The sequence below is a fragment of the Mesocricetus auratus genome, unplaced genomic scaffold (assembly GCF_017639785.1).
Source record: "Mesocricetus auratus isolate SY011 unplaced genomic scaffold, BCM_Maur_2.0 Super-Scaffold_100004, whole genome shotgun sequence".
Taxonomy (NCBI): Eukaryota; Metazoa; Chordata; class Mammalia; order Rodentia; family Cricetidae; genus Mesocricetus; species Mesocricetus auratus.
The window spans coordinates 109,876,783-109,902,510 of record NW_024429189.1 but is presented as its reverse complement, the minus strand read 5'-3'; the positions used below and the strand labels follow the sequence as shown (position 1 = coordinate 109,902,510).

The 25,728-nt window shown below is 42.3% G+C and overlaps 1 protein-coding gene across 1 annotated transcript in view; it reads right to left on the bottom strand.

Annotated features, from left to right (window-relative positions):
- Pcsk2 (proprotein convertase subtilisin/kexin type 2) overlaps positions 1-25,728 on the bottom strand; it is a 233,455-nt gene that overhangs the window by 83,228 nt on the left and 124,499 nt on the right. The window contains exons 3-5 of the mRNA XM_040746398.1: positions 17,207-17,320; positions 14,313-14,421; positions 7,663-7,700 (exon numbers count right to left, since the gene is read on the bottom strand). Of these exons, the coding sequence (XP_040602332.1) occupies positions 7,663-7,700; positions 14,313-14,421; positions 17,207-17,320 (261 nt within the window). The remainder of the gene's footprint in view (positions 1-7,662; positions 7,701-14,312; positions 14,422-17,206; positions 17,321-25,728) is intronic.

The window sequence follows — 25,728 nt, the reverse complement described above, 5'->3', positions numbered from 1 at the left end:
ATGGGCATCATGTAATATGCAAGGCTTGAGGAGTCTTGCTTGGGTAACTGTAACAGTTACTATATACGAACAGTGATGTGTCATTAGCACATACCATTATGTATTTATGCAGCTCAGGAGTTTGCAGGTCAGGGGGAAATCCCAGCAGTCTAGCCTGGGCATCTTTGCTGCTCCAGGCTGGCCTTCTATATTTGTGTTCAGCCGGGGTTTGACAGGTTTTGGGCTTCTGTATGCAGCTCTGTTTCTTACTGTGGTTCTGTGGACAACTTGGGTGTTGGAGCTCCTGACCATGGCAACAGAGGCAAATCTTCTTGCTGTATCTCTCATCTTCTTCCTAGTTCAGTGGGCTAGCCTGGGCAAGCTCTTCTAAGGGTGATATTAGAGGACTAGGGATGTGGGAACTCATAGAGCCACACAAGGCAGCTCTGAGTCAGCACACTGATACTTCTGCATTATTGTATGGTATGTGTTTTTTCTGTTGATACAGATATATGATAATTCTAATTTCTAAATCAGGCACAGTAAAAGATTGATGACAATAGCTGATAAATACATAAATGGAATGATGGTTAAATAAAATAGCTATAAGAAAAATGTGATTGTATTTTTCTCTCTTCAAATATGCTCTATTCCTTACCTTATGATGATTGGAGATGACACAGTGTCTGTGCAATGAGGAAAGTGGAAGAATGATACAGATATTGTGGTACAGCATTAAATAATTACATGACAGTTACTTATACATAAGTACTGGGACTGTACCACAGTCAACCCGATAAGCTACTAAATGTGACTAATGGCTGGGTAGTGTGTATGGTGTGAATGTACTGAACAATGGGATGCTTTGAATCTCGGGTAGAATAGTACCAAATTTCACCACACTATTTGAAAGTTGTGCATTTTTCAGGTATTCCTTTTAGTAGTTTCAGATTGTGGCTGGCTATAGGTAACTGAAACCACAGAGAGTAAAATCATAAATGGGTGGCTAGATCATATGTTATGTTGCTCTAACCAAGTCACAAGGCTGAATCCAAAGTCAAGGGTTAGGGAGTGTATTTTACCCTCTTTAAAGGGCGTTTTAAGTTGGGGGTCTCAGAAAGAAGACGGAATTGAAACTCATTGGCTTCACTCAGCAGTTGGTGAGTGCACTGGCACGTGGCTTAGAGGCAGAGGACTTGTCTAACATGTGCAAGGCATTGAATTTGATCCCTAGCTCCAAAAGTAAGACACAATAAACAAAAAGAACTTAAGAAAAAGTTCAAGGAAAAATACATGCATCTTGGCAGATCTTCACATAGGATCCTGGATCTACCCTTGCAGCTTAAATGATGGAGGCCGGCGTGCAAGAAGCCGTCCACATTCCTGTGTGCTTTCTGTGATCACTTAAGACTAGGGGGCATGTTTTCCCTTCCTAAAGGAAACCTCTTTTGGAGAAACTGTTGCCTTACAACTCCTTTGCCTGCCTTAGGGACCAGGCCAACTCTCCAATGACCCATGTATATCCTCTTAGTTCTTAGATCTGCAGCAGAGAAGGGATCAGGAATTTCCTCCTTGCTCAGGGCACCTTTCTTCATTCCCTCCTTGGCCATAAGCAGTGGCGCTTCTCTTTCCCCTTCCTTTTACTTTGGATGGGAGTACCAAGAATCTTTGAGATTATTTTGGCCTCTTCTACTCTTGGCTCTTAACTTTCCTAGCCTCACCATCTCATATTAACAGGGACTGGCTGACCTTTTCTTTTCTTTGGATAGGGCCGAGCTCGTTAGGAATCAGCTGAGCAATTGCACTTGTTTCCTGGGTCACTCCTGCAAAGCCTGACTTGTGTGGAGCTATAGTTACAGCTCTTTAGAGAAGAAAATGAAAGGTTACTGAGTGTCTATGGTGTATCAGCCCTAATACACATATTATCTCAATAATACCTGAAGTTGGACTTCCGCTGGGCCCCCTTCACTAATGAAGAAACGAAGGTTCAAAGTCTAAGGTTACACAAGGTGGGACTCAGAGTGAAGCTCAGGTTTGACTCAGTTCCTACAATGACCACACTGTTAGAACCCCACCTTTGTTTGTGGTTGAAACACAGTTGTCTGAATATTCAGGTTTTGGAAAACCCTCATTTGTTGGACCCCATTCTGCTCAACTGGAGGGCAGGCCAGAAGATCCAGGAACAATGCCCTTTCCTCTCCTCTCCTAGTGCTGTTCTTGGCAGTAGTTGTAGCCAGTGACTGGCAGGTATTGCTGGGTAAAGGTTAAGGCAGGCTCTGCCTGCACTGCTTCATAGAACTCCTTAGTGGAATTAAGGGCCCTCGCCCTATGACAATTCTTTCCATAGAACCTTCCATGACTGCCCTTTCTATTTTGCTATCTCTTCACCTCACCCTTTTAGAGCTCCTTGGGATGTCCTCCCAGATGAAGTACAACCTGGCAGCCCTAGGGGGCAGAACCCCCCACTCCAAGATATGGAAGCAATTCACTGATGTGCCAGCCCCTTACATAATGGTGTAGTATTTACATACAACCTATATCCATCCTCCTGTCAGATGTGTCCAACTTTTTAACCTTCAGGTATGATACTGACCTTTACTAAGTTCAAGCTTTAGAATTTGCAATTGAGTTGCAAAAAAGAATTAAAAAGCTCTCTTACTATTTTAAGTAAGTTTACTATTTTGAATACATACGTAGGCATCCTAGGCTACATACAGATGACAGACCATAGATGGGACACATCTGAACCCATTCATTCTACATGACTTGTAGTAATTAATACAATATGAATGCTGTAGTTGTTACCTATCAATTTGTTGTCTAGGGAATAATGAAAAAAATGCCTGTACATCCTCAGTAGCAATTCACAGATAGCTTCAAACCTTTGTCTCAACATATGTCTCTGAGAAAACTCCAACACAGTTGAAGTAGCCTCTTTTGAATTTACAGGCCCACCAGCCATGCGTGACTCGTGATTACAGCAAAGTAGGCCTGGGAAGCAAAGATGAGGTTCTGCCCTATCTTCTTTCAAGCTCTGAAAACCGCCACCTCTTGCACACACCACACACTCCTAAAGAAGTACTCCTTCAGCCATAGACTTAGCACAGGTTTAGTCTTGGACCAGTGCTGCAGCTCCAAGCCTGGAATTATCATGGGCTAAGAGCCACAGAACAGCCTCTCCATCTGCTTGCTCCTAAACTGTGCTGTGAGACACTCCCTGCCTGCACCCTTTTTGGTGCGTGCGTGCACCTTCCTGGTGTCTCTCCCTTCATCCTGAGCTGGAGGAACTGTTCAGACTGTGGCATAGGGAAGACAGGGAAATGAAGTTCTGACTTGGTTCAAAGAAGTCTCTTGGCCAGTACTCATTTCATGGTTATTGCAACTGGGGTGGGGAAAAAGCATTTTAATTATTTGGAATAGTGAGTACTTACAAATAGTACCAGTCCCTGAGATTCAATTCAACCTTTGAACAATAGAATAATCACAGAAGTGGCTGTTATTATCCTTTAATTTCCACTCAACAGACTCAGTGTAGATTTGTTGAATTAAATTAAAGCTAAAGACTTACATTTATATATTGATTTGCAGTTTTCAAAGTATTTTAATTCTTAGTTTAGCGGAAAGAACCCTGAATTAGCAGGGTTCTTTTTTCTCTTTTCTTACTACTCAGGATAACCAAGCTCTGAGAAGAACTTTGCTTTTGGAAACATTTTGCCTGGTTTGAATATGAAGGAATTTTACTAAACAGCTTCAGGTAGAATTCTTACTGCTTATTGAAAATAAATTAGTAAGGAGGATGAGTTTGTTCCCCTCAATACAGAACAGTTCTGTTTAATCTTTAAGAGATGTCCAAGGCACACACTGGAAGCAGGTGCTGTCACATGTGTGTCACAGATGAGGGTTGTCTTTCAGCCTGAGGAGGTAGCCTAATTATCCCTGGGACCAGTCCCAAACCAGTGACTGCTGGAGTTTGGTTGAATCCCCTGAGACTCCAGGGATCCTATACTAGGTGAGATGCCCCTGACACTCCATCTCATTTACTCTACGTCATCTCTCAGATTGTCCTAGTGGGGTTAAGTTCCAGCTGCCTATAGTGGTCACTTGTTTGATAACGTGCCCATCATGACTGCCTTCTCTTTATCTCTGCTTTCTGGCATCATACAGGTCTATTTTGGGGAAAATCCAAAGGAATACCTCCCCAAAGCACTTTTTCCTAGACGGGCTCTGGGTGAGCTCACCATATCTAAGCCATTGAATCACTTAGTGATGTGGAGGTGTGGCCCTGTAAATTCTTCTTGAGTCACACAGTTTTTGAACCTGTCATTGTCTGCTGACTTCTCTACTCTCCTCAGCAGGTTGAGTCCACTTCTACTTAATGATCATACAAAAATTTTAGTCAAAAGTAAGGCAAATGTTATTGTTAGGTTCTGTCGCAACTCTATATAGATTGAGAGGTACATGTGATTTAAGAGAACTGGTCTTATCCTGGTGGTGGTGGCACATGCCTTTAATCCCAGCACTCTGGAGGGAGAGGCTGGTGGATCTCTGAGTTCAAGGCCAGTCTGGTCTACAGAGTGAGTTCCCGGACAGCCAAGACTACACAGAGAAACCCTTTGTCAAGAGAGAGGGAAGAGAGAGATGAGAGAGAAGAGAGAGGAGAGAGGAAAGAGAGAGGAGAGAGAAGAGTGTAAGAGGTCTTTTTTGAGCTCCTGCTGAGGAATTAAGAGCGCAGCAGTTTGATGCTTAACTTTTTCACTATATCAAAGAGGCAAGAAGCTTCATAGCCAAGTGGAGGTGTGCATTCACTCAGTCTTTGGAATAACTAGTATGTGAATCTAAACAGAAGTCACACTTTATACTCATTATTAGATATCATTTAGATTAAAGTTAATGCACACACCATCTCTTCAGTATCCTCTCCCAATGGTCATAACCCTGATTCATATTCTCAAATATGGAGAACTCAGCACTCCTATGTACTTACTAGCTTCAATCAAAGGACAGTTCACCCTTGAAGCGAACTGAAAATACAGTTTGCAACTGCCACCCACACATTGGTGGCAATTAGCTTTAGAGAAACTATGGGAGATGTAGACTGTCTCATTCTATAATGCACTTTAAAATAATTGGAAGCATAGTTGATATGTCTCTTGCATTTTTGCCCTGAATTATTTCAGCCCTTGGAAGAAGCTGAACAGTAGGTTTATGCAACCCCACTATGTAGCATGCCACTGTTTGTTACACTCCCTCTTAGGATGACAGAACCACTGGAAACACACACTCAGTTGTCCAACAATAGGGGGTTGTGGTACTTACAGTGTGAGGCAATACCTCATAGACCCCTAAATAATGAAGATACTTAAGAATGTTTATAACATATGAAGAATGAGAATACAATATGCAGTCAGAATTCAGTTTTATGAAAAAATACACAGAGAACTAAAAGCCCCAGATATTAAGGTTGATGATAGCATTATGGCTGGATTTGAATCTGTTTCATGCCTCTCCAGTTTTCTGCAGAGGACATGCATTTATCCACATCTTTGGAAAAGGAATGAAGACAGGGAAAAATTCACAAGCCACGGGGTCTCCATGGGCTGGTCTAAACACAACCAGCACTCCCCAGATTCAGATGAGGGTTTAGGCAGATTGGACAGTACTGCCCACTAGTGTTGTCCCTGCAGCTCAATGGGGTTTTCTCCATAGGATTAGAATCAACTTTTAATGTGTCACGGGCATGAGGTGGGGGCATCAATGAGACAGGTGTGAAAGTTTTAATGGAGTTCTAGGATTTTGTGGAACTTGAACCTATACACAGTAGGCAGGCTAGGTGCCATTAGCTTTTCGGCCAACAGCCAGCCACTCCGCCTTGAGGCACTCCAAGAGACAAGGCAGTGACAGTGTAGGAAATGGAACAGAGCTGCATGTGGCTACTTCTGATGTCATGGTCTCTGGATCTGAGGGAATTATAGAGAATACCAGTGCCTCTGTGAGTGTAGGCAGTTCTCCTAGGCTGCAGGATAGCATCCCTGAGGAAAACATGCCTCTAAGAGGGAAGGCCCTGGGATACCAGAGAACTGCAGAAAATGAAATATTTGCTCTTTTCAGCAACATCTCAGGGCTCTGTATTGATGGAGGACCCATAAAAAGGATGTATGAGGAGTTGTCAGGAGTTCAGACAATTTCAGGAGTGAATAAACAGCCAGACATGGGGCTGGCAGCAGGGCAGGTAGCCACAGGGACAGAGCTAGGGAAGGGTTCCTTAGACATGACCCTCCCCCAGGATCACTGTTGCAGACTGCCATTCACAGACAGTCCATGATTTTCTTCTCCACAGTAATGGGTTATTATCACCTGCAATAAAGCTTTGGTTTAACTTTCTGTCATTTCCCTTGGTAGCCACAGTGACAGAATGACCACACACACACACACACACACACACACACACACACACACACACACACACACACACACACACAGAGGCACGCACGCATGCACACACACATATATACATCTTCTCTAATACTTATATATACATATATACTTATACACACATATATGTATTAGAGAAGATTTTTAGTTCTATCTTTATGTTTCTATATTACTAAGACCTGTGCAGCAAATAACAAAAACTTGTCTCATTTCCTTACACTCAGTGCACAAAACACAGGGGAGCTCTCTTGACCTCTATGTAGTATGGATAGACACATCTAGGGCAAAGGACCCTGAAAGGTGACTGGAGAATGGCTTTGCTTATTAACTGTCTCTTTTATTTATGCCCTGTTTTAAGGGGAGGAGTCTCCAGTCACTAAGACTATGTCTTTTAAACTTAGTTCTCGAGTTTATGGGGAAAGCATAACTCTGCTGGGGCTACTTTAAATGAACAAGCCAATGCTTACGTATTGTACCTCCTGAGGTTGAAACAAAGACATCGATTATATTTAAAGGGCTTGTAGGTTTATCGGGAAAACAGCATATGACTTGCTGGGTGCAAAAGTAAGTGTGATGTTCTGACCCATTGTTGTGCTGTGAATCTGTGCCAATGGTACTTGCTTGTAGAGGGGTCTTAAAGGTGAGGCTCAGTGAAATGTTTAGAACAGCAAAGCTGTTCTAAAAGATACTATTCATTCTTCCTCTCACAGAGTGATGGTTGCAATGTAAGGTGCTGCAGTTTCTGGCTTTTAGTCTCTAGTTTTGGCCAATGAGCACCCAGATAACTTGATTATCCCTTTTACTTGGGGATTGCAGCTGGTGGCGATTCAAGCCTTGCCATGCTGCTCTCCTCTCTGCCTCTCCCTTTATTTACCTTCTTTGGTAGTCTGTTCCTCCAAACTTCAGCTTGTTGTCCTTTCTTCTAAAAAAAGCCACCCATTTGACACTTGGCTAGCTGCAATATCTGAGCAACAGCTCTAACAAGATGGGTTGGTTCAGTGTGTGTAAGCACACAAGTGTGCACATTGGAGAATGTGGGTGTGAATCTGTGTTCCCATGAATATCTGAGTTTTGAGTGTGTGTGTATGTGTGACTGTTTCTGCATTGGGCACGCATGTGCTCCTATGTGTGGATATTGATTCTCTGCATGTATGCATATTGCATATACTTGAGTGTGTTTCTGAAAACCAGACGCAGCAGGTTGCTTAAAAAGCACACATTCCCCACACCTTAAAATCAGCTTGTACTTACATAGTTGTAGGCCAGGTCTGGGTGGAGATAGTCGATTCCTGTGAAAAGATAACACAGGAGTGGAAGGTTAATACTTGCCACTGTGTTTCCAAGAGAGCAACCCAGGAATGGATGCTCCTTGCAGGGATGATGGCACAGGAGACTTGGGGGAGTAGGAGGTGGGGAAGAGGATGCTTATCCTGAAGCCCCTGCTTTGCCTTCCCTTTCTGTGTGGGGGAGAGCTGTATCACTTTCTTGGTGGAGAGACAGCGGCCCCCAGACACACTGCAGAGCACTGAAACCAATTAGAGCTCTGGGCTCACGGATAACGCTTCCGGATAAATGTCAGCAGTCAGGAGCTTAGTGACTGTGAGATGGACGGCTCATCACAGTGGCAATGTAAAAGAGATTTGTAGAAATCCTGACATTTCTAAAGCATCAACTAGCTTCTCCTCTGAAATGAAGCTGGCCCTGGGGAGGAAACGTGATGATTATTTAACAGGGCATGGAGAAGCGTGGATTAGGAGAGCACACTCCAACATGGAAATAAGAGGTGCACGGCCAGGCGAGAAAAGCCATTAGGAGAAAGCTAGTGGTTTCTAGTGAGGTGTTGCTAGCTGGTAGCTGATGCTAGTCTCTCCAGAACGTGCCTTTCTCGAAAGTCAAAGGCTCCAATTCCCTCAGCTGGAGTTCTGTGTTTGCTATTGAGCAGGGAGCCTGTTCTGGGCCCAGGAGTCATTCCCAGGGTAGAATTATGGCCTATTGATGCTGTTGTGCTCCATCAGACACTTTGACCTCAGAGCTCACTGTAGAAACCCAGAGGCAACTGAAAAGCTCTCATCCAGCTCTGCATATGCTGTACCTGTGCATATGGCTGGTGGGGAAACAGCAACAGAGCAGGGCCCCGGAACTACACATGGTCATGGTTATGAATGGAGGTGTTTGGAGTCAAAGAGTAGCGTTTGACTTCTAACTGCCATGGTAACCAGCAATATGACTTCAGGGAGGCTGTTTGGACTTTCTGTGATTGTTTCCTTCTTGAACAATGGGAGGTGAGGCAAGGGCAGGACTCAAACAAGCCCACGCATATGGTATCTTTAGCCTAGTAGCTGATGCATTTAATTACTACCATCCTGGGATGCTAGACTTACAAGTACCATTAAACACATTCTGCTGGCATCTTCCCCTCATACATACTAAGGCTGTGCCACTATTATTGGAGCTGTGCTAGCCATCCTAAGACTTTGTGGTGGAAAAAACTTTTAAATTAGGATGCATATATTCCTAAAGGAAAACTGCATTTTTTCCAGGTCACACTAATAATTTCTGGGCCGAGAGTCACTGAACAATGATGTGAGAGTAGAGCTAGTCACTTGTCACTCACGGGCATGGTGCCTTTGCTTTCTACTCTTCTGACAAAAATCTGTAGAAGAAAAGTGACCTTTCAGAGTTGGGGTGAAGTCACGCATTGAGACCAACAGATCCAGTTCTATTCAAGGGCCAGATGATGCAACGCTGATATTGATTTTGTCAAATAACATAGTATCTCTGTGCTTTGACTCTGTCATCTTTGAAATGGGGCTAAGAGATCTTTTTAAGATTAGAAACAATTCATGGAAGTGTTTGGCTTATAGCAAACATGTTAACGAATTCCTATTATCATTGTTAGAAATCTTGCTGTAGTTTGAATATGAAATGACCTCTCTGGGTCCATGTTTGAACTTTTGATTCCTGACTGATGGCCCTGCTTGGGAAGGTTACAGAACCTTTAGGAGGTATAGTGTCACTGGAGGAGGTATGTCACTGTAAAATGGGCTTTGAGGGTTTTCTGTTCTTTCTCTCTGCCTCCTGTATGAGGTGAGATGTGGTCAACCTATTTCCTGATGGCCAGACGGGACTCAAACTCCTCTTACCATGCCTTTGCCAGGATTTCTTCCTGAACTGTAAATCAGAACAATTTCCCCACCCTCTTTTCCAACTTGCTTTTTTGTGAGAGCATTTTACTACAGCAATAGAAAATAACTAATACAAAAATTGGCTTGAGTAAAGTGGGGTTGTTGCCGTGATAGACCTAATTATGCTTTTTTTTTTTGAAGAATAGTGGAAGACTCTGGAACTTCAGACTAGAAAAGTTAAGTGCAAACAGAACTTAATGGGCCGTTCTTTTAGGTGTTTAGAAGGCAGAAGTGCCGTGGTGCAATGGACAGTAGGGACCCAGCTCATGAAGTTTTAGAGGGCACACGGATTTTTATTAGCATCTGGGTTAGAGGCCATTCATGTGACATTTCCTCAAAGAATCTGGCTGTATTCTGCCTGTGTCCTGAGAATTTGCGTGAAGCTGAATTAAAAAGTAATGGACTAATTTCTCTGGTGGAGTAACTTTAAGACAGAATAGCATTGAGTCTGTGGAATGTTTATTACTGATTAAATGCACATAATGGGGAGAAGGGAGAACCAGGAAGCTTAAGGCTCAGCCCAGGCATACACAGAAAAGAACTGTGCTGTTAAAGTGCTTCCTGACATTGTCAAAGCCTTCTGCTCTGCTCTGAAATTACAGGAAAGGTGCCCCAATGGCAAGACACACCCTCTGAAAGGAGGGAGACTCCTGGTTTCCTGGTCTTAGAAAGTAAATGCCCAGAGAGAATTTCGCCAGTGTCAGCCCTAGTGTAGAATCACTACAACCCTGTTTCAAGGGAGCTAGGCTCCGTCCCAAGCTGGCAGCAGAACTTGGCAGTGTTCTGGTTCTGGAAGCATGAAAAATGGAAGACTGAAGAGTGGGGTCACAATTTTTTCTGTGGTTTCAGAGAGCTACTGTGATTAGGGACTCTCTGGAATCCCTGTGAAGAAGCCCTGAGAAGCTATTCTGTGAAGCTGTGAAGATCAAGCCTGGATTGTGATGGAGATTCCAAGGTGTTGGAGGTGCCAGAGTTGTGGAACATCTGCTAAGGAGGACTGCATTCAGGGAGTAGAGAGCTAGCCTAAAAGGGAGATACATGACAAGTAGCAGAGCCTGGAGGGTGGAGTCACGTATGCTCTTTGAAATGAAGCCCCAGATGCCTGACATGAAGCTACAGGTTTTGGTGTTTATCTTCCTGGTGTCAGTCTAGTTTTTGTCCAATATTTCCTTACCATGTCCTAAATCCTTCTTTTTAGATGGGGAATGAATATTCTATATGTTAGAAGTATATAATTTATGTTTTGATTTAAAGGGGGTTTACAGTAAGAGTTTACCTTTTGAAATTAGACTAAATGTATTATTATGAGATAGTCTTGAGACTATAGGACTCAAGGGTAGGAATTTGTGGCTTGAATATAAAATTATCCCCACAGTCTTATGCCTGTGAACACTTGATTCCCAGCTGGTGGTGCTATTTGGGAATGTTGTAGAACCTTTAGAGTGTGAGAACTCACTGGAGGTGGACTTTGATGCTCATTTTGTAGTCTCATTTCCTATTCTCTCTCTCTCTCTGCCTCCTGTATGGGATAAAATGTCATCAGTCACCTTCCTGACTACCTCTGTGGGCCTCTCCCTCTTGCTGTCATGCCTTCCCTGCCATAATACACTGTTTTCCCTCTGGAACTGTAAGTCACAGTAAAGACTTTCTTCCCTATCTTACCTTCTGTCAGGGTATTTGATGTAACAACAGAGAAGTAGCCAATACAATAATCTATCACATCACTGGAGTACTTTTAGCAGAAAAAATTAGAAATTGGCTTGATGTTAAAATGTGTGTTGAGATGAAATTATATATATTTGTTGAAAATATTTAACATTGTTAGGCAAACATTTTTGTAACAAATGTTAAGCTAAACACTTCCATCCCCCAGCACACACAAAGAGCATGCCTTTAAAATTGGAAGACAGTTTTAAAAACACAATTCCATGTTCTGAGAGTGGACTTTATTTAAGAGTTGGTAATCTCTTCTCTGTGAAGGGAAATACAATGGCCAAGAGAAAATATAAGACCAAGAGGGAGTTAGATTTCAATATGATATATTTACTGTAATTATAATAAATAATCTTTTAGTAGGTTGAGAGAAAGAATGTTGTTAGAATGACTGCAGACTTGGGCTTTAGAAAGAAAATACTTGTAGACAGAAGTTTCTGTTCCCTCTGGTGCTGTAGCCATTCAGTCCTAAATGAACACAGAGAGGCTTATATTAATTATAAACTGTTTTGCCTATGACTCAGGCTTCTTATGGGCTAGTTGTGTCTTCATTATTAACCCATGTATAATAATCTATGTATTTCCACATGGTCTGGCTTCCTTGGCAGCTACATGGTGTCTCCCTGACAACTCACTCTCTACCTTCCTCTTCCCAACATTCTCTTAGTCTGGTAGCTCCACCTATACTTCCTGCCTGGCTACATCCTGCCTGTCCATCCCCCATCAAATACTAATAATAGGACTGTGAAGGATGAAAGACATTTTTTCTAGCAATAAAAGAATGATTTAAGTGAAAATAATAACCTGGTAGATAGTATTTTAATATTCCTGTATATTTGATTATCCCTTAAGGTAGAATATACAGAACCCATGTTCTTTGTGTGTTGCAGATGTGTATACATGTGTATGTGTACTTATGCATGTAGAGGCCAGAGGTAGATGTCAGATGCCTTCCTCAGTTGTTCTCTACCTAATTCTTTGAGGCAGGGTCTCTCACTGAAACCCAAGCTCACTGAGTCAGGTAGACTGACTTACTGACAAGCTCTGGGGATCTGCCAGCCTCTGCTGCCTGACCTCAATCCCTAATGCTGTGATAACAGATGTGCATTGCCTCACTCAGCTTTTACATATGTGCAAAGGATTGCAACTCAGGTCCTCCTGCTTTACTGACTGTGGTGGAACACATGTTCTTCCCTTCCTTTAGAGACAACAGAACAACTCAGCAGAGCCCATCATCTCACAGAGCTATAAGACATAGCTTTACAAAAGTTATCTAGGTGGTTTGTTCTATGGAAGATGTGACCAAAACAATAAAGCATTCAGGAATTTTAATTGAGAGACAGTGAGTTCACCTTATGGGGAATTCCAAAGACCACTCATGTGCAGAACTAAGACCATTCAGGAAATCCTTCTGGGACTTTCTAAAGTGTTTTGCCTCTCAGTCTGAGGCAGAGTGAGGCATCTTCTCATTTGCTATCTTTGGAAGGGATGGCTTGCGTGTCATTCAAGGAGGCTATGGACAGAAAGTGAAACAGGCATCTATAGTGCTGTTGGAAAGTTGATGGGGCAGTGTGTCTGTTGTCACTGTTGTGTCACATTTAAAGTGGCCTCTTTATTTACAGCAGAGGACACCCAATGGGCTGTTATAATGGCCCTCACAGTACATCCTAAGTGGTTTCTTCCGAATTTAGATACCTCTTTTTCTGAGTGATCTGGTCCTAGCTGGTCCAGAAAGGGGTCTAAACCAGAATGTTCAGAGGGGAAAATGTGCATAAGCTTTGACATCTCTCCACACAGTTCCTTTCTTCCAGGGAAAGCTTTCAGCACCAGGGAAGGCTTTTACATCCACTTCAAAACATCTCACACATCAGAGGCTTATGGAGCCATTGTTTCACATTGTTGTTTAATGAGCTTCCACAAAGACAGAACAGATTTGGAGCAGGCCGCCTTCCCTTGTTTTCTCCATCAATTCTGCTTCAAAGGCTTGCTTTCAGTCAACAGTATTCTTTGAGGATATTCAGAAGGGAGAGGCTCTATTGTTTCACTGCTATGTAGGCTTTGTAGGTAATTAAACCAATAATGTAATGCACAGTGGGACTTTTAGTGGGAGATCCAGTGAGCTGACCAACGGGGCAGGGACATCCCAGGAAAATGACTGTGGGATAGAGATGCTGCAAGAGCTCACCAGAGGCAAGGCCATGCCCAGTTAGAAAAAGAATACTTCACAAAACTCTGAAATCTCTAGCCTGTACAGCAGGGTAACATACGGAGCTGTCAATGACAGAACATTATCGAAGACTGCCTGACAGGGGCTCATTTTGAAAGCAGCCTTAAAGTCAAATTTTCCAAACCTCAATCTTGTCAGGGACCCAAAGTCACACTCTCAGATAGAATTTTCTGTGATTACTGAAATGGATTTTTTAAATTTTAGCAGTTGAAATAGCCCATGTGGCTACCTAAAAATAAAACAAGGAAGCTGAGACTATAGCGGAGTGGTAGAGCAACTGCCTAGCCTGGGTTCAAGGCCCTGGGTTTGATTCCCTATAGTGTGAAAACCAAAACACTAAAATGTGGAATGGAGCTGTTGTGAAGAATTGAATTTTAAATTATTGTTAGCTTTAATTATTAACTCTGAGTGGTCATGCCTGGTCAGTGGCTGTGTAGTGTGGATTTAGAGGAACAGAAGAGGCAAACATACATAGGTTTCAAAAGACATTTCAGCGAAGCTGTAAGGATCAAGTTAATAAGAAAGTAAGTCAAGGACAACTGGTTTCTTTAGTTTCTTATTTATCATTTCGAGCAGTACTTGTTGAGATCATCAGGAAGTATCATGATTACTGATCTGGATGAAGGGGAGGGTTTTGTCAAGGAATGGTATGGCCATCAGGTCCAGCATCAACGTTGTTAATTGCTTGACTAGTCTCCATCAAACACAAATCTTTCTTGTCTAGAGGCATAAAAAGCACTCTCTTGCAAATGACTAGAGGGCTGTGAGATACTCACCATCATCCATAATTCCAATGGTCACTCCTTTCCCCGTGTATCCCAGCTCCCAGGCTTCGGCCACGTTCAAGTCTAGCCCAGGAGTGCCATCAGCTTGCCCAGTGTTGAACTGATAGAGGAATTCAAAGCAGAGAATCAGATCGGTTTGGTGCTGTGACATATACTGGCACTTGATTGCCAGACATGGTTTGCCTGGCCAGCATAGGGCCACACCCTTCATGAAACATGCTTTAGGGTGGCCTACTTTACCCCTTAGAGGCTTCACTTTGATTTTTCTGTCTTATGTGAAGAGTGAAACTGCACTAATGCCCTTGTCTCAAAACTACATTGCCATCTTTAAATCCGTTTTACAGGAAGAGGAATAGGCATATAGCTCAGTGATAAAGTCATTACCTAGCACCCACAAAGCTCTAGCTTTCATTCAGGGCACCACCCAGAAAATTAAAATCAAATTATATAATGATCTTGGAGAGGCCATCACAGAAAACCCTTCAAATAGGGAATGAAACATTTCCTGTCAAAGCTTGGTGTAGCTCATTTTTTGAACTTAGAACATCATTTCTTGGGTTTTTACTGATACATTTTTTTTCACTATATGGCGAAAACCTTTCTTTTTGTAGGAAACTTTTTACCTTGGGAACTTTAGTACCACCACACCGAATCCTTTTCTAAAATATTTGTTGAACTAAACTCAAGATAGGTGGCTATTCTCCAATGTATGTTTTGACACAGAAAACTAAAGTCCTCCTTGGTTTTTGTGTGTATTCATGTGGATGCTTGTGTGTGCACTGAACACTTGTGTGTATGTGCATGTGTGTGGAGGTTAATGGTCATCTTTGGGCATTGTTCCCTAATGACAATTTTGTTTTTTTGAGACAGTTGAGGGCTTGCCAAGTAGTCTGGGATGACTAGTCAATGAGCCCAAATAGTCTTCCTATCTCTGACACCTTAGTTCTGGAATTACAAGTGCATGCCACCATTATAAGCACCATTACAAATGTTTTTCAGATGGTTTCTTGGAATTGAACTCTGATATCCTCATGTTTACATGACCAGTATTTTATTGACTGAGCTATCATTCCAGTCCTTCCTTCACTTTTTAAAGATGAAGGAATGATTCATATAATATATTCACTAGCCTCTTTCCATGCATGTATGGTCTGTACAGATTTTCCCAATGATGGTTTATGAACAAATAGTGAAGTTGGAGTGTGTGCTGACAAAGGATCACCTTGGCTAGAGGCTATTCTGGTCTTTATTACTAAGAGTTTATTTTAATGTCATTAGTGTCATGAATATGCTTCACAAAACATCCACATGAACACATTCTTTTCCTTCCAGGCACACTTTAAAGATTATGCCGGTCTTTCCTTCCTCTTCCCACTTATCATTTGGAATGGCCATGTAACTGGTTTTGGCCAGTACAATGTGAGCTCAAGTGCTACTTGTCACACCTAGGTAGAAGTTTCAAGAGCTGTGTATAGTTTGTTCCTTTTCCTTGCTGAGGTGCTGTGGAGGCATTTAGGGTAGAGCTCAGAAAAAATAAGCAAACAAGCATTTGCTTTATAAAACAACTGTGCACACTTGGGAGGCAGAGGCAGGCGGATCTCTGTGAGTTCGAGGCCAGCCTGGTCTACAGAGCGAGTTCCAGGACAGCCTCCAAAGCCACAGAGAAACCCTGTCTCGAAAAACCAAAAAATAAAAAATAAAATAAAATAAAAAATAAAAAATAAAACAACTGTGATTTGGGAGTTATTTGTTATTGAAACAAACCTACCCCATCCTGATTAACATACATAAGCTCATTCAATTACCAAAACCTTCAGAATTCTATGTCCAAAAGCATAAGGCATAGCCAAACACTGAAGCCTCAGGAGAGAAACTGGGATGCATCCCGGTGGTGTAGTAGTCTATGCCATTTAATTTTCTACTTTGCTCATCATCTTTTAATCCTACATAAAATAAGACATTGCTCACATTTATGAATCAGTCATTTATAATGTGCTCTGCAACTTAGGTTGATTTGGAGTCATTGATCTCCTTTAAAAATGATTTATTTTTATTACTTTTAATTATGTGTACATGCGTGGGTTTATTAAGGTGAGTGTGGGTGCCTGAGGCCAGTGGTGTGGGATCCACTGAAGCTGAAGTTCCAGACAGTTGTGGACTGTTTGACATAGGTGTTGGGAACTGAATTTGGGTCATCTGGAAGAAGAGAACATTCTCTTAATCCCTGAGTCACTCCTCTTGCCCCAGTTAATCTTCTTCTAAACATAGCTCAATCAACCCATAGAGGTTGATATGATGAACTGTATCTACAGGGGTGATGATGGACTCTATAGGGGCCATGATGAACTGTATCAACAGGGATCATGATGGACTGTATCTACAGGGTCATGATGGACTGACTGTATCTACAGAAAGTACTTGCCATGAGGCAGCTTAGGTTTCAGTGCTGTGAATCCTGATTCACTAATATTGTTTTAGACTGTGCTGAAAGGCCACCTTTGATAATCTCTTAGTTCTCTTGCACCTGAAAACCCTGGATTCTTACTCTTGTAACTATGACTCCAATATATCCCTCCCACCTTTCAATGCATGTTGACACTTCTGGATTACTTCTCCTAAATATTTGATTTGACTTTCAGATAGTTTCCCTGTCTTCACTCTCATATAGGTGTACCTGCTTGGAATCTAGGACAATGTGATCCTGATCTGCTGTTGGTAGAAGCTTAGGGAGTAAGATGCATAGGAGGTAATAGATAGAAAAATCAAGCCTACTGGAGGGCATCGAGGCATTCATTGACTTGGATGATGCCTATTGTGCTGTGAAATAACAAAGAAATAGTTCATCTTTCAGAGTGAGGGCCATTATAAACAGCAAAAAAACTTACCAGGTACCATTGCTTTGTAAAAAGAGGATCATTCATGTTGATGTCAATCTCGTTGATGTCCCTGTACCCTCTCTTTTTACGGTCAAATCCTTCTTGTTGCAGAGCCATCTTTACCTGGAATGACAATACCATTAGATTACCCAAGTAAAAACCTTCTTCTGTAATTTGTTGCCACGAAATAAGATTTTATTTGTAAACAGTGTTTGTGTTCGGACACATGTTGTTTTCTTCAGCAAAAGTAAGACTATTCCATGTAGGATCTCATTGTATAAACACTGTCTAAGAGCACTTACTTGTGGCTATACAGAATAACCAGACATTGGTGCAAGTATCACTGAATGGAGTCAGTTTACAGGCTGGTGACTGCAAAGCCAAAATAGACAGAGCCATCACACAAAAAATGAAGAGAGATTCATTATCAGCCATAGGCAAGGAAAGCATAGGAGTTGTTTTCAAAGCAATAACCTCTCTCCCCACCAAGATCAAAGGAATCCGGGGTTTTCTTTAGGTGGGTTGTACATTTTTTACAGGGGTGGGCCCAATTCTTGAGCACACTCAGTTAAAGAGTCATTCCTGAGCATGATCAGTTTAAGTTCATAATTTAGGAAGGAGAGATATTCCTAAAACACATGTTGAAAAGATCAAACTAAAGACTGGATGTCTCTGGACATGCTCAGCTTGTGACATAAAGCTTTATCTGAAAGTAAGGGAAAAGACACTTTGAAGGTACCCTATGACAGGCATTTGCCCCTGCAGGTGTTGGCCTCTATCAGTGGTTAACAACAGCTCAAGGCAAAGTCCCTTAAAGTAAGAATTGGATGGAGAAAGTATTCCTGAGGAAGATGAGGTGTCAGGGATCACTAAGTGAAATACAAGAAGACAACAGAGCATTTCTGTTAGGAAAAGGACAGGAGTTGAAGGACAGTCCATGGTAAAACCTGAACAGCTCCTGTTGCTGAAGGCTTTCAGCCTTCGTATTTGAGAATCAGCTACACACAATCCCAGCAGACACAAAGTCGCCTACCCAGGAGCAGGCAAGCCCCACTGCAAGGCTCCAGGAGGCAAGGGAGAGGCCTGTGAAAGAGGCTGAAGGACTGTGCTGTTTTCCTTGTTTTCACAGCTCAGTTTTGGGCAGCCAGGCAGAATCCCAAGCTCTTGGATAGAAATGAAATTTGGGAGCTGTTAGTTCAAGCAGGCTCCAGGCCATGACCAAACTTGGCTCTAATCAGGGAATTTCTTTTCACTTAGGTATTCGCTACTTGAATCATCCAATTGCAGTGGCCACTCTGACCACCTGTAAACTCAAGGATAAAAGACCATCACAAAAGGGTGGTACTGGATATTTATTATTATTATTTCTATTAGATTTTGTGACCCAACACTCTGTTTACTTCTTCCCAATTTTCTCTAGAATGTTTGGAGGCACTTTCTTCCTTTGCCTGAGCTCCTTATAGGAGTGAAATTCTGGGCACTTCCATTGTCATGGGAGCGGCGGTGGTTTCCTGAGTCTCAGGATGCCTCTTTTGATGACTTCTCTGTTAGCAGCCAGTTCTTAGAAAGCTGAGGCAAAGACAGGGAATACTGGGACCCATTTACCTCAGAGTCCACTTACTGGACTCTCTCTCTCTGTCTGTCTCTCTCTCTCTCTCTCTGTCTGTCTCTCTGTGTCTCTGTCTCTGTCTCTCCTCTCTCTCTTTGTCTCTCTGTCTGTCTGTCTCTGTCTCTATCTCTGTCTCTCTCTCTGTCTCTCTCTCTGTCTCTGTCTCTCTCTCTCTCTCTCTCTCTCTCTCTCTCTCTCTCTCTCTCTCTCTCTCTCCTGAAGGCAGGCACTGTAGACCATCTAAAGCCAACTCTCCAAGCTCCCATTGACTGGCAGCCTCTGGCACCCTCCTGATATCTCTTCTTTGAAAGTGATCCAGAACAGAATCTACTCCTATTGACAGTCAGAAATCTCATTAGTGTGGATGAGAGTAGGTAAGTAGGACCAAGTCCAGAGTGACAGAGTGATGGTGGGAAGAGTGGAGAGACTTCAGATTTCACTTAACCCTTCCGCTTCCATGGGGGAGCTTAGTTCTCACTTCAGTGTTCCCCATATCTACCCACCAAGGCTAGGTTCATTTGACAGAAAAATTCAAACTGGACCAGGAACTCTATACATAAGCAAGAAGTCTTTGACAATGTTGCTCTGAATTCGTGGATCTTTCCCTAAAAGGTGACAAATGTAGTGGTATAGCTAATAGCAGAGTACTTGGAAAAGTGGGGTGGATTGGTAATTTTTTTATGGCAAAAGTGTTGACATAGTTTGTGTCTACCAAAAAAGGTGAATTACAACTCACCTATATACACACCTACAGATATAGCATGTATATGAATATTCATGTGTGCATCCTATACATATGCACATATCCCCTCTAAGATATAGATTCTCCAAATAGGATGAAACATGCATAGATTTTTATTAAGAGAGACAACATAAGATACCATACAGCAAATAAAGAGTAGATGACAAAAGTTGACCAAATGGCATCCTTGACTGCTCTGTAGACTAAGGAAGCACTGGAAAGCTGTTGAGGACCCAAATCTGGGCATTGCTGGAACCCTGTGACTTTCAGGGCAATGAGCCTGCCTCAGTGTGCCAATCTTGGCCTGGAGGAGCTGTGGGAAGTGTGTGGCCTTACTGCTTCAGGTCTGTAGCTTTCAGAATGCCACAGCTGGGGCCTTTGGCCAGTTATATCACATAGAGTCAATGGTTCAGAACATTATGTTCTCATGCGCCCCGTATCTCCATGAGTGTGTGTGTGTGTGTGTGTGTGTGTGTGTGTGTGTGTGTGTGTGTGTGTGTGGAATTCATCAATACAAAGAACATTTAAAAGGTGGTTCTCAGTCTGGAGAGGCCGTCACTATCACTACATGACTTTCCCCAGACCTTTTACTATTAAACAAATTTAAGCTGAGAATCCCTTCAGGTTAGGAAGGAAGAAGTCTGAATTCACTAACTCATTTCCCCTAGTTTGGTCTCACAGGGGGGCCTTTATCCCCAGTGCTCACCACAGGGACACCTTTACTGACTTCTATTGAAGGATTCTTGTGTTGAACTCATAGCCATGAATAACTTCTGTGAAATAGTAACTTTCCTTCCTAGGATCTTTGGGAAGCAAGTACAGCTACCAACTGCAGGGGGGAAGTTGGAAGACTCCCATCTCCATGTTGTTTCTAGTAGTCTAGGAAAAAAAGGCCCACAGCAGATTTGAGGTTAAAAGCCTCAGTGCAGGGAATGACTTGACTCGTCACTCCAAACTCAATTACACCAGGAGCACACTAATGAAAAGACTGCTTAATCCATTTTCATAAAATTAATTTTAATTCCATAAATGAGGTTTTAATGGAAACCAGTGATGCTTTGGGGTGCCGTAGTCCCTGGACATCACCCTTCTTTGCAGCTCAGGAATCTTCAGCCTGAAGCAGTCTCTCTACATCTCTCTCTGTCTTCCTATCCTCCACAAGCATCATAGGTGCTCTTTGGCAGGATGTTTTAGCAGATAAATGTGATAACTCCAGGAGTGTTTTTCCCCCATGTAAGTCTATTTATTTTATTTCCAGGTTCTTGTTCAGTTCTAATTCTTAATTATACTTAAGTTTTACATAATTAGCAATCATACTGTAGATAAAACAATGCATTCTTTCTTCCCTGAGTGTCCTACTAAAATTTTTTTAATGTGCAACTACATAGCTATGGTATTTTAATTCCTACACCTCCAAAGAGTCAATTACCAACTATTTTCCTCCTATTGGTTGTTTAGGTTGTTTTATATTGTAACTGAAATAAACGTGACAGGAGAGATGAGGTTGCAAGACATTTTAAAGAGCTCAGGGGAAGATTTCAATGCTATAATTCTATGTGTCATAAATTCCTTAATGACAGGGTAATATTTTCCTAGTGCCTAAATAATATCCCTCACAATTACTAAAAGACCACCTGATTCACTGTCCCTTCTCTATCCTTTGAATTTTAGCATATTTCCTTTAATGCCCATCATCACCTTTTGGATGCAATCCCGGTGATATTTGTATGACTTAATCATAGCTTTCCCCTCTACTAAAATACAATGCACAATTAACTTAGATACACAGTTTTAGAATGCCTCCCTGAAGAGGGCCAATCACCACATGTACAAATGTCCAAGCAAAAACATGGGAAAGCAGGAGAGTTTGCAACCATTTCTTAAAAAGAAAGGGAACTGATGGATATCTCACAGTTCTGACTCAAACTTTACACCTTTCTTTGTCATGTGTGTACATATGGAACACAAATAACTCCACCCTTCCCCTCTCCTTCTGGTTCTCAACTGAGAATTTCTCAGTCAACAGATGTTTCTTGGGTGCCTAGGGTGTGCCATCTAAGGACAGTCCAGGGACAGAACAGAAAATAACCCAACATGTTTACTTACAATTTTAGAGTTAACAATGCGTGTTCACTACCCTCCACCTGTATAATAAAACTCTAGAGTATTGTCAGAGCTGATGGAGGGTCAGAAGCCATTGCCCAACAGTGTAAAAGGATGGCAGAGTTACTCAGATTGACCGATTGATTCCAAATGCTGTGAACTTTCCATTCAGCCACACTGCTTTTCCCTAAGGCATTTAGCATAGTCAGCCTTCCAGAAATCTGGGACAGCTTAAGTGGGGGAAATAACTGGCTAAGGACTGGGCTATGATCACTTCCCTGCTGGGCTGATAATTAAACAGCTGTTAATTAGCATGGAATGTGCTGGGTTGGGAGGAGCCAGGAGAAAGGGGAGTAAAAGGGACACCTGCCTCTGACAGGGTAAGAAAGGTTTTGGCTTGAAGTGAATGCAAGACAAGAAACTAAAATGCACTTGACCAGGTTATTTTAAGTACTGGGGTTTGTCAATCATGCTGTGAACTTAGAGCTTAAGGTGGTGGCTGGAACTTTGGATCTGAGCCACCAGAATAGGTCAGGGAAGTCACTGAAGAGCAAAGGCACATCTCAGCTCAAACCGCAGGGACCACAATATCCTGGGCCATCACTTACTCTTGCAGGATCTGCGGCTAAACAGCAATCACCAGCAGACATTTGGGCTCCAAATCGGACCATTTGCTTCCATCAGTCATAATGTATACAAAATTACTTGTGTGCTTGTGGATTTTGCTTTTTAAAACTCTACTACTCTTAACTGTGGTTAAGAGCACTTGCTGACCTTCCAGAGGACCCACATTCAGTTCAATTCCTAGCACCTGAGTGAGCCATTCACAACACTTGCAACTCTAGCTCCAGGGATTCCGACACTCTCTTTTGGCCTCTATGGGTATTCACAGGTATTTGGACACACACACACACACACACACACACACACACACATACACACACACACACACAAAAACTCATGCCCCATATTAAAAAACATACCTGAAAAATAACAAAATAACAAACAATAGCACAAACCTATCATCTTCTCCTTCCTTCAGAATATTATCCAGTAGCTAAGGGACTCTGTGTCTCCTGTAGTTCCTTACAACACCCCTGAGTAAATGATTTCTCCTTTAACTTGGACTTTGATTTGTTGTCCATTATATTGATTATGTTTCCCTGTCATTTTATGTACTATAAAGAATTATGCTGTTTACAATTGTTATGGGTTGAATTGTGTCCCGAAAGATAAAATGAAGCCCTAACCTCCCATACCTGGGGAAACTGAAATTAAAAAGGCTTCACTGTGCCAAGATCATCTTGAGGTGAGCAGTTATCTCCATTCTTTACCTCATGCGTTGCCTTTCTGGCACAGTGTGTCCTGAACTTCACACCATCAACAAGGTCTTTGCATGATAGGCTGTGATGAATATTCTCACACACAGAGTGTAGATTTAGGCATGCTCACACATTAGTGATGTCTTTCAACACTTGGCCAATGAATGGGTGATTTTTAAATTTTTAAGGCAATTATTGCTAAATACCCTCCAGAATGTTTGTGCCAAATGGCACTCCCAGTAAGAATGTATAGGAGTATTCAGTAATGTCTGAATCTCAGAGATGTTGATCCAGTAGTCAGCAAAGAACCACAGAGGAACCTGGGTCTTTTGTGAAATCCTAAATCCTGTGCTTCCCATTCTGGGTGAAAACCCTCAGACTAGTCAAGCCCCTTTTGTTTCTATGACACTTGGCTTGCTTTCAGTTGTAAAACAGAGCTGTTCATACAGTGTTGGAATTTGGTGAGATCCAAAGGCTCAAACCGCATAGCAGAAGACTGGAGCGAGAGCAGAGGAATACCCGATGCTGTAGTTGTTTACTGATTCACGAGGGCAGCTGGGGTAGAAGCCTGTGTGTTCTAGTCCTTGCCTGTTCTCTCTTGAAGGCTAAGAACTGAAATCAAATCCAACCAAAGAGGATGGCCAGAAAATGGGCATCTTTGAAAGACCTCAGAGGACTTTCTTTAGATTCGGAGAGAGATGTACTCCATTCATCCAAATAGACAGACTTCTATGCTCACCACCCAGGTGCGGACAGCAGCGACACAGAACTAGGGCAGGAGATGAGAACATTGTAAAATTCCCCAATGAACAGAAAATCCCTTTGTAAAGCTCTTTTGATTTTCACCATCAACTTCCTGGACTTCAATTTAGGTGGTGACTTGTTTTTTCCTGATAAGTTGAAACCAAACTAAAAGGACAATGCCAAGTCTCCCATCCAGCACTGTAGCAAGAACACCCAGGATGGCATGAACTTCTGTCTTTAGGAGATGCATACTATAGACAGAGTCAGAAGACACACCCCATCACTGATTTTCTTTTGTGGCAGAGGGAGCACATGCCATTTCTGGAGTGTTCTCACAGTTGTGGGTGTCAGGGAGACAGAGACAGAGAAAAGGCCTAGAGTTTCCTACTAGGCAATGCCAGAGGCATGGTAGGGGACTTTAATTGTCAGTGTTAAGCATCTGGGGGACAATGAAAGAAGTGGGGCCAGGCACTGTTTATCTCTGGGCAGAATATCAGAGCTTTACTTCTTTGGGATATCATATGGACATCTAACTAGCCATGGTTACCACTTGTTACCGCCTGGTATCCATCTCTAAACCCAAATGTTGAGGCTGTGACCGATTCCTCAGAATGAGATTATATCTGGCATTTTGTCCTTGAGGAGTGCAGGTAAAATGCAATCATCAGACTATAGCCTAATCAGACAATACTAGTGCATTCATTTAAGAGAAATTAAGGAGACCAGTCCAAACTGTGGATTCAGTTGGCTGCAGCACACTGGCAGTGTAACTGCCAGTGCTCTAGTTTATCTGCTTGGGTGTCAAAATCCAAAGATATTTAGAGAGTGGAGAGGGTAAAGAAGGGAAGATGTGGCCGAGAGAGGTCAGATTCAGGAAGGGAGGGAGCAGGTGGCCAAGACTGTTAATTTCTTCCTTGAGCAGGCAGGTGTGACTTTTGGAAAGCCCAATTATGTGCAAATCACATGACTTAACTTTTGAAAGAACATAGAGTTAAGCCACAATTATGGCTGAGTGCACAGCATTGGTTAGCCTCATTTAGAGAGGTCTGCCCGTCTTGCAAGAATGAAGGCAATCGATTGAGGGTGCAAACTACGCCTTTGGGCCTCTGACCACAGTTCTAGCCGCTGCATCTCAGTGACAAGATATTAACAAACTGCTATCCATCATCCAGAGCTCTGTGCACAAGGTATGCCATGACATAAATCAATGCAATTAGAGAGGAAACGAAAGAGGTTTCCAGCGGAGCAAAGTGCAGAGAGAACCAATGAGGATACCATTAAGGGATAAAATCCCAATTCTGATGTCTGTGGGAACATGTGTGTTATGCTTAGCACGAGCTTGAATACCCTCTTGATCTCATTACCAGGGCTGTGGGTGAATGTTAGGAACTGGGCTTATGAAACTATCAGGAGATGGTAGAGATTCAGCAAGGGCTGACTTGACTGGTGTATGCTGGGGGGGAGGACACAGAAATTAGAAGTCCCTAAAAAATTGTCCTTGGCCAGAATGATGTTGATCTCTCTATGGAACTGTCCTGAGAGACGAGTGAAGAAAAGAGGCTGAAAAAGTAAAGCCACAATCTTACCAAAAGCAATCTACAGATTCAACACAATCCCCATCAAAATACCGACACAATTCTTCAAAGACCATGAAAGAATGATACTCAACTATATATAGAAAAACAAAAGACCCAGGATAGCCAAAGCAACCCTGTACAATAAAGTTACTTCTGGAGGCATCACCATCCCTGACCTCAAGCTCTATTATAGAGCTGTAGTCCTGAAAACAGCTTGGTATTGGCACAAAAATAGACAGGTAGACCAATGGAATTGAATTGAAAACCCTGATAATAACCCACACACCTACAGACACTTGATTTTTGACAAAGAAGCTAAAATTATACAATGGAAAAAAGAAAGTATCTTCAACAAATGGTGCTGGCATAACTGGATGCTGGCATGTAGAAGACTGCAGATAGATCCATGTCTATCACCATGCCCAAAACTTAAG